Source organism: Oratosquilla oratoria, chromosome 16 (genome assembly GCF_046742065.1).
Source record: "Oratosquilla oratoria isolate Oo_2021 chromosome 16, ASM4674206v1, whole genome shotgun sequence".
Lineage (NCBI taxonomy): Eukaryota > Metazoa > Arthropoda > Malacostraca > Stomatopoda > Squillidae > Oratosquilla > Oratosquilla oratoria.
In genome coordinates this window covers 38,117,401-38,127,400 of record NC_134792.1, presented here as the reverse complement: position 1 = coordinate 38,127,400, position 10,000 = coordinate 38,117,401, and the positions used below count along the sequence as shown (strand labels likewise).

The 10,000-nt window shown below is 39.9% G+C and overlaps 1 protein-coding gene across 1 annotated transcript in view; it reads left to right on the top strand.

The window, feature by feature from the left end:
- Nucleotides 1-4,453: 4,453 nt before the first annotated feature.
- LOC143033915 (uncharacterized) overlaps nucleotides 4,454-10,000 on the top strand; it is a 68,335-nt gene continuing 62,788 nt past the window's right edge. The window contains exon 1 of the mRNA XM_076199552.1: nucleotides 4,454-4,770. Coding sequence (XP_076055667.1) covers nucleotides 4,566-4,770 — 205 coding nt within the window. The 5' untranslated portion in view covers nucleotides 4,454-4,565. The remainder of the gene's footprint in view (nucleotides 4,771-10,000) is intronic.

Sequence of the window (10,000 nt, the reverse complement as noted above, 5' to 3'; positions counted from 1 at the left end):
AAGATGTCTTGTCATTTGGTCAAATAAAACAAAAAATCATAAAACACCAAAATGTTTGATCAAACACCAGAAAAATATGACGTCAGTCCTCGCTTCGCTGCGAGCGAAGCGAGGACTGACGTCATATTTTTCTGGTGTTTGATCAAACATTTTGGTGTTTTATGATTTTTTGTTTTATTTGACCAAATGACAAGACATCTTGTCATCGGAGTTGAATGGGTTAATGGCAAGCAGACATGGCTAAAAGGTCTTTGGTAAAGGTAACACGAATGAATAAGACAGAATTATTTTTTCCAACGAAAAATGTCTTTGTAGCGTTAAACGAAAGAGATGGAAGTGTTCTAACAAAAAATGTCTTTGTAAAGAAATAAAACAATGGATGTCGTTCCCTTCTATGAAAAATAATAATAATGATAATAATAAAAACTATAATAATCAATAAATACAATTAAAAAATAAAACTCACTCCTTAAGATTAAGCTTGAAAAAGTTTATATATACATTTGATGGCAAAGGTTATACTGGTGGAAAACGAGATGTCACTGGTAGTAAATAGGCCAACGTAGTTCACCCCTTATTTGCAGCCGAGTATATTGTATGATATCCGTTGCTTACGACGATTTGGTGTCAGAGTCTAACTTCTGAACACTGCATGAGGCGTCTATATTTGTACTGCACTTGATGGAGTTATTTTCTGTAATTGGATGCAGCATCTCATTGTCGGAATATTCGTAAGTTGTGGATTTGTATGGATGTATATGGATGTATATGGATGTATATGGATGTATATGGATGTATATGAAGATCCAATATATGAAGATCCGTCAGTTGGAAATAGCTCAACCAGTGGGACTCGAACCACTGCCTATGTCGTATCAACAGACAAGGGCGCTGCCATCACACCACGCAGGATATTAATAGGAACGTTTCGGAACTTGTAATATACATTCCCCAATGTCAACTCACGCGGTGCTGTTGTAGTTTTATTGTGTTTGTGATATCAGTGTCTGAATTCGAATTCATCCTCCTGTGTTATAATTCCTTATGTAATGAGTTGCTCATTCTCTTTGGCTGTTTCCATACTATTCCATTCGTTTCATTGGCTTGCACACTTTATTTACAGATTATCTATATTATGTTCCTTCACGCCATGTTGGATTGGTGGCACTTTTCATTATATCCGGGCTGACTCCGACTCCACATGTAATTCAATTTATCTCTGTGGTATTTCTTAAGTATCAAAAAGGGCCAATGGGTTTCGGGGAGCGTACTCAGATAAACAAAATATGTTTACAACAGCTAGATTTAAATTCGTAAAAAGAATATGATTTAAGGGTTAACCCCCTTCGGTTGACGTTAGCTTCCTCTATCTTTTATTGAGTTATTCGTTTAGTGTTATCAAAGTTAACTTTTCAGGTAGCGGGCTAATGGTCACTGAAGCTAACTTTTGTTGTTAGCTATGTTCACTACCGTATATAATCTCTTCTTTTGTTTGGGACGCCAAGCAAGAGGTGATTTGCGAAACTATAAACTATGTCCCAGGGCTATATGTAAGTTCAGTGATATAGTTTGTAGTCAGCCAGAATTAAATACATTAAGCTTTCGACTATAGATATAAGGTTAAAGGACATCCAGGCATTCATCAATTAGCGGTATATTACCTGGATGGTGCTCCACGAACATACTGTCTAGAGGAAATAAACTAAAGTATAAGTAAATAGCTATATAAATGAAACAATATACAAATAGACATATAGATATACAGAAGAACAAATATTTTAATAAATGAGTTGACGAGTTTATGTATGAATAGATAGATGTTGTTACAATTAAGACAGACGTTTCCGGTACCGGAATTAATTTATCTAGCGTTGGTTAAAATACAACCCGTATCTGCCACTTGACTTCTGAACGGGTTAACATTACATTTGCGTCATGTTTTGGAACATAACACAGAGTTATGTTACGACTTAACATGACCTCCATTAAGGAGAGGAAGAAGAAGAAGAAGAAGGAGAAGAAGAAAAAGATGCCAACCAGGATAGATTTACGTGAGGCGACTCTTCTGAACTGATTATATGAAAGAGTCTTTAACTTTTGAGAGAATGGAAGATTACCTTGACTGAGAGAAAAAAAAATCGTCTGGTGTTGGCCTCGATAAAGTTCCAGTGTAACGAGACTCCTCGGCGAGTTAATCAAGATTTCTTTTAAACTCATAAGAAAAAGAGGTTTCTCCGGGTGAAATAAAATTCTCTGACATTAGCTAGATTAATATGCATATATATATATTTATATATATATATATATATATATATATATATATATATACATATATATATATACATGTATATATATATATATACATATATATATACATTATATATATATATATATATATATATATATATATATATATATATACATATATATTCGTTATGATACTCATAAGGAGGTTTAGAGAAATATCCTTTAAACCTTTAAGGAGTTATTCCTTTTCTAAGGTGAAGAAAATTGTTTGATATTACTTTGAATAAAATCCTTATGTGTAACTACACTTCTCAGCTGGTTGATGGACATACACTTTACCTTTTTAGGATAGAAGTTTTCCCCAGCTAAATAGAAATGTCTACCCTCGGGGCCAAAATAATATAATTTTGTTCAGAGATTCTCCCAGCGGTGAAAAATTTCCTATTCCAACGACAAATGTATCATTATTTCTTTCCCGTTCTCCTAATTTCACAAAACCATTTATTTCCATCCAGCGTCCTGCTCTAGAGTTACTCGCTCGAGTTAATTGTTTTGGCGTTCTAGTCTACCATTAAAGCTGATACTGTCTTGTTAGAAGTTTTACTGCTGTTGTGTCCCGGTAAATGCACCGTCTTCAAGTCGAGATGAATGCAGGTTTGCCCCGACGCTCCGTCGTCCTTATCCACTAATGCTGTGTTCAGTCTTACTTTCGCGACAGTTTTGCCCCCAAAAACCGAACAAAATCGTCGTCGTAAGGAAAGGATGTTTTTCTAACCTGAGTGAAGTCATCTGACACTAGACAGAGCGAAATAATTAGAGTTTGATCGTAGCAAAGGGATTAGCTGAGTCTTCACTCCTTAGCTATGATGTCTGGCTTTAACCAGAATACTATATGTAAAGGAAATTATCGTAATGACTTAGATTTCCAGTCTTGACAAATTACAATACCCGATACGATGCCCTTGATAGTTTTTACTCTAGCTATCTTCAAGCGATTTTATTCGCTTTTGATAACTAAATCACAGAGAAGAGGGTTATGTCATATTTTACTTTCTAGGGGCACTGGTTTGACTATCTAGATGCATATGTGAAATAGTTCTGTCACTGCTACTGATGACTTACGCATTTATTTTAGCCGTCACCAGGCGATTTTATTCAGCCGAGGTAATCAACCTTCACCCACCGACACACACGCTATGCAGCAAAAGGTTCACTTGAAATATTTTTTGATTGGGTTGTGTTTATCGTCGGTTCCGTCTTATGAATCAAATAATTGAGTCAATTATTGTTAATGTTGATGCTCCGTCACCCCAGTGTACTTCTTTAATGGGCAGGGCACAGCGGTATAATTAACTCCTCGCGTCCCGGGTAGTCCTTTTCTTGCCTCCGACAGGAAATTATATTCCCGTCCCCTGGCACTCCTCCCTTGGTTATTTGATCTCGATTTGGCTCTTTCGTTCTGGTGAGAAGTCTTCCTTTTATTCCGTCTACCCCAAGGCTATTTATCATTTCTGTGGTACTCTCCTGTTAGTGAAAGGTAGCGGTTACTATCAATACTGCCACAGTGTCAGATATGTGCTTTTGTTACTCCCTCGCTGACAATAACAAATACGTCTGTGCCCTTTTCCTTAGACTTTCTCTTTAATGGAATGAATATAACTCTTGACATCCCTTGATGACTGTTTTAATCATGAGTTATTGGAACACACTAGATGAAGGAGTGTAAATTGACATGCAACCTATCTCACAAATTTATACAATTACAAAAATATTGATGCGTCTTTCAAGTCAGCCTTTCGTGGACAAAGAAAAATCTGTAACTTCTGTGTGAGACATTTTCCAGGCAAAATATATTTCATGAGCGATGAAATGATAATATGGTCTTGTAAGAAGTGTAGAAGTGTCAAATATTTGTTTGTCATTCTGTTCTAACTGTTTTCAATAAAGTTTTGATAAAGAAAGGCTGTTAACCAAAGAATTATGACTACAAATTATGGTTTAGTAAATTTCACCTTCTTACATCTAGACGCCTGCCAGTCTGGTAACTCTACGAACCTCAACGTCACCAGTCCTCACGCAAACTTTCGACCAATCAGAATTCGCGTTGGTTTCTCGCAGCCAATGAGAAGTAGGCTTTTCTTATCACTGGCCAATCAACAGCGCCCTATAATTAGGGTAATGGTACCGAGACCGCGAGACGCTTCAGTATGCTGTTGGTCGTTCGAGAGTGAGTTTCTGTGAAAGGAACGATGGTGCTCGTTAGCCACAGTGTTTCATCCACAATCTAGCACGAATAATCGTCGTAGATATTGTTCACCATGAAGTGGTGGCCATGGCTAGTGGTAGCGCCATCACTGTCATACCTGTGTAGGATGGTGATGGTGGTTTTGTTATTCCGTGCTCCTTTTACGCTGAGTGAAGTTCTCTCAAGTAATAACTCGAACTCTAACGCCTCAGCTTTGCAACTGAATGAAGATGGATTTAACATCAAGAATGACAGCCTGACGGAGACAGCAAGTTCAGGTACGTATTCTTCACCCGTCTGGAGATGTGCTGATCTAGAGTTAATCTGTTGTCACACCAACTGAAGTGAGGTAATTATCTGAATGGCGAATATTAGTTTGTGTTTTTATTTACTAGGTACTGTATCCTGAAGCACTTAGTAACAACGAGCATTATCCAGGTGACGTCTTACCACGTTTATGTAAATCGCCCTTTTATGGTATTGGATATTCATGTTTTGGAAATGGTTTAGTCCCAAGAGCTTTAGCCACCTCCTCCTTTACCTTGATCAAGTCCTGCGTCTTGAAAGACTTGAGGGAGAGGGACTGAAGGGGAGGGGAAGTTCGCGGGTGGGTCAGACCGACAGGCGGGCTGACTATCAGAAAGCCTTGATCGGTCATTACCATGTTGCTAAATGGAGAAGTTTCGTTGGTATTTATTTCGTTAATCTGTAGACAACGACGCTTATTCTTGTAAGTTTCCTGACTATCACCAAATAATCTTATTCAAAATCCGGCTGTGTGAGGGTAAAAGGCAATATCGAAAAGTCTAGGTAAGTTTTTGACTCTAAGATGACAATACATAGACACGTCATATTGATGGATGTGGGCATAATGGAAGGGGTATGTGTAGAACAAGCGAAAACTTGCACGGAGTTTTCACTGCTGCCAGGCAATTGATAAGAGAGTGCTGTGAATTGACATGTCTGAACAGGAAGTGATAAGGGAGCACGAACTACTGTTGGGGGACTAGGCCGGCCCAAGGTTGGCGCGTGGCCGTGCCAAGCGGTCGCGCACGGGCTCGGCACTGTCGTTCCTGGCCTTGCCCGAGGTCTTGCATGATATTGTGTATTGCATGAGAACGGGTCGAAGGCACCCTTGTATTATTTCCACATATCTCATCTATGCATGTCTTCACGTTTCTAATGGGCATAACACAGTGGTTACATGTATAAAGCTTGTTTATCATGCCATTCTGAAGTTAGCCTCGATAGACATTCCAGTACACTATGCACATGCCATGCTTGCGCACAGCTTACATGTCACGCTTGAGTGCGCTTCGCCTGTGGCATTCTTGAGTGCGATTTGACTGTGCCATGCTTGAGTGTATCATTCAGTGGAGCTTCGTTCGAAGGTTCGAAGGTCCACGTTCATGTGTTGACTTGTGGTACGCATGAGGCTTAAGTGTCGCTCGCACGTGGCACGCATGTAACGTGTCGCAACCAGGTATCATGCGTTCGTCTTCTACGCACATTACATTTGAATCATGTTTCGGAACATAACACAGAAACATGTCACGACTTAAAATGACCTCCGTTAATTGTCGAAGGCGGATTTTAGATATCCTTTTCGATGCTGACGTGGCACGCATGTAACGTGTCGCAACCAGGTATCATGCGTTCGTCTTCTACGCTCATTACATTTGAATCATGTTTCGGAACATAACACAGAAACATGTCACGACTTGAAATGACCTCCATTAATTGATGAAGGCGGCTTTTAGATATCCTTTTCGATGCTGACAAGCAATTTTATTCATCTGAAGGAAATCTCTTGAGTGTCAAAGGGTCACACAGTAACAATGAAAGTCACATGGTTGAGTATCACACGCAACACGGATGAGCGTGCTGCGTCCCACACGCAGGTGGTATCGTTGCATGTGTCACATGAAGCTATCACGCTTGTGCATGTCACTTGTGTCAATTATGAAAATGCCACATGCACGTGTCACGGGTGTGATATCAAGTATAAGTAAACCGTACGTAATATATTACGTTTGAGCGTGACACATGTCATTGAAGAACATGTTACAAACGCATAATAAGGTTGAACATAGCACACACACACACACACACACACACACACACACACACACACACACACACACACACACACACACACACACACACACAATGCACAAGTATCACAGCTGAGAGTAACCTAAACACTTGATTCGTCTAAGCATGACGCAAACACGTGACACAACTGACCATGCTATGCATGTGACACAGATGAGCATGCTACATACTTCATGACATGGATGAGTATGCTACGCATGTGACGTGATTAGTTGTACAATGAATGTGACATTGCTGACCGTGGAGCACGTACCACATGATAGAACGTGCTACACATGATTCGGCTGAGCGGACTTCAGTGATAGGGATGAGTGAGGCACACACACACACATGATGCAACAGAGCTTGCGACACACACGCGGCACGATAAAGCGACACTTATGTGTTACTATTGAGCATGCCACGCATATGTGATATTAATTAGTTTGCTACGCATAACACATCCAAAAGTACCACACACGGAACACGACAAAGCGTGCTACACACATGTCACGGCTAAACGTGCTATACACGTTCTATAACTGAACGTGACACACAAATATGTAACACAACACAAACGCATAAGTTGGCCAAGGGTGCCACACAAGATCTATCCCACCATGTTACGACTGAATGTGACACACACACACACGGCTCGACGGCGCAGTGGTAGCGTTCGCAACCGGTACTCCAACGGTCCGAGTTCGATTTCCGTCCGAGCGTGAAATAATCTCAGTACCACTGTTCTGCGAGCCGACACTCCAACTCTAGTGGGCGGGGCATTGTGTGTGTGTGTGTGTGTGTGTGTGTGTGTGTGTGTGTGTGTGTGTGTGTGTGTGTGTGTGTGTGTGTGTGTGTGTGTGTGTGTGTGTGTGTGTGTGTGTGTGTGTGTGTGTGTGTGTGTGTGTGTGTATATAAGGTCACAGTATTACCCAGATTTTGATCATGTATGAGCTCTGAGCTCTCATGTGGGAGGGTAATAGCTGTCGATCACAAGTCCAATACGTGATCCAAAACCATGGTGAATCACACACACACACACACACACACACACACACACACACACACACACACACACACACACACACACACACACACACTGAAAGACATTTCACACATGTCATGGCTGACCTTATATAGTATACTACTGTATCTACTTGTGTCATAATTATTTCTTTAAGAAATCAAAATCGTTATACCTAATCCTTTGAATGCTGAAAGTGACTTGAATGTTTTACTATGGCTCTCGCTAGACATCTGCATCCAACACTAAATATATCTTCGTTGAATGAAATGAATTATGACCTAGCTTTTCGACGACTCATACTAACTGTGTCCGCCAACAGTAGTATTATTATCGTAACAGCAAAAACGCAAAGGAAAAAGTCATATCCCGAGCATGTGTCATGTTTATATGCCAGGCACGGAAGTTATCGTAGAGTGCCAAACATCTTGGATACAACAATCAAACGTGCCACGTCCAAAGGATTTTTACCGTGCCATGAACAACGGCGCTTGAGTGCAGCTAGTGGTTTATATGCCACGTGATGCGTCCAACATGCGGGTGTTATATTTGAACTTGACACTAGCTAGATAAATACCTAAGCAGTATATTATATTTACTTCGTATTCCTATATAATTTTGTTTTTTCTAATAATTCATTTGTCTATACTTTTTTGTGTAATTATTCATCTATCTAATTTTTTTTTTTTTCTTATGATGACGGTAGAAACAGTAATGAAGAAGCTGTTCTTACTGATGACGTCAGCAGTGGCAATAATGTCAACAATGTTGCATCCGGGTTCTTTGTCAACCGGGTGCTTTCCTCTCAGTTTCACTTTTCTTTGTCATCCATTGTGCCGCCCTGTGGCGTATTATACCCAGGTCATCCACATGTCATACTGTTGTCCGCCCCACCCAGGTAGAGAGAACAGTGATGCTGCAGTTCCGTAGGTCATGATGATGTGTCACGTTTGTGGGAATTAGTAGGCCAATGCCATGGGTGGGTGTGGTTTCAACACGGTGAGAAGGGTCTTCCCTTAATCACTTCCTTACCGAAAGTATACCACGGTGAGAAATGAAACAGCGTACTTTGTTTAGTCCATAAAGGAAGGAACTAATCAAGGTAAGCTATAAGTCCTTTACTGTCGAGGGAACTCAGCAAATATAAGCAAGATACTGTTTGCAGCCAGAAAAAGAAATAGTGTCACTAGATACCGCAATGATTAAGGACATCGTTTTGACTAACACGATGTTTTTCATTCGGGTCCCTAAGATTTTGAAAAGTTAAAAGATCATTTTATTGTCGCATATGTGATATGACTGAGTACTTCAGGAGTGGTACGGTTACATATCTCGATAAAGATACCGGTTGTTTTTTACCATTTTATGATGACTGTCGCCAGATTAATTTTTCATTTCGGAGGAACTTTTTGTTTTTGGGTGCTTCTAGGTTATTTTATCAAGTCCCGTATTACTCCTTTATTGTGAAATTAACCTAAAAATAAAACAAAGTTGTACTTCAGAATATTACCACAAGCAGTCGTATTTCACCCACAAGAAATCGGAACCTACATGCACGGCATAGGGAGTCATAAATCATCCACAAGCAGTTGTAACCTTCTATTAAGCAGTTACAAGTAACCCACAAGCAGTTGCAACCTTCTATTAAGCAGTCACAAGTTACCCACAAGCAGTTGCAACCTTCTATTAAACAGTCACAAGTTACCCACAAGCAGTTGCAACCTTCTATTAAGCAGTCACAAGTTACCCACAAGCAGTTGCAACCTTTTATTAGCCAGTCACAACTAACCTACAAGCAGTCATATCTGCACGGAACCTCAAACCCAAGACAGGTAGTTATACCCCACACACAGGCAGAGAAAATTTATCCACAGTGAATTACAATCCTTTCACATGCAGTCATCCGTTACAAAGTCAACAGTTGCCAGTGACCGCCAGAATATTTGCAGCCTTGTGAGGTCAACAGCTTCGGTCACGGGACTAGAATTGCTTAAAGAAACCTTGAACTAGTTTTTTTATAAAATATTCATGACGTTTACCTTTCCTGCTGTCAGATATTCCTAATGATGGGTAGACAGACTACACTAAACTGTTTAAAAAATATATAATCACTGGTAAGAAAAGCTTGTGCCAACTAATATTCATATAAATTCTAATGGCATTGAAGCAGTTCAACCAAACTGATTATTTGCAGTTTTCAGGAAACCCAATACTCCACGGAAAATGCATGCCAGTTTACTCACTACTCGTACTATCTAAATAAAAAAGTGGAACAGTAAGTGGCTGAAATCGTACACACCCAAGTCCACCAAGTTCGCAGAAGCACATATCCTATTAAGTTATCCGGCGTTAATATGCATCTCAAGCGAGGCCAACGATGCTTCTCATTG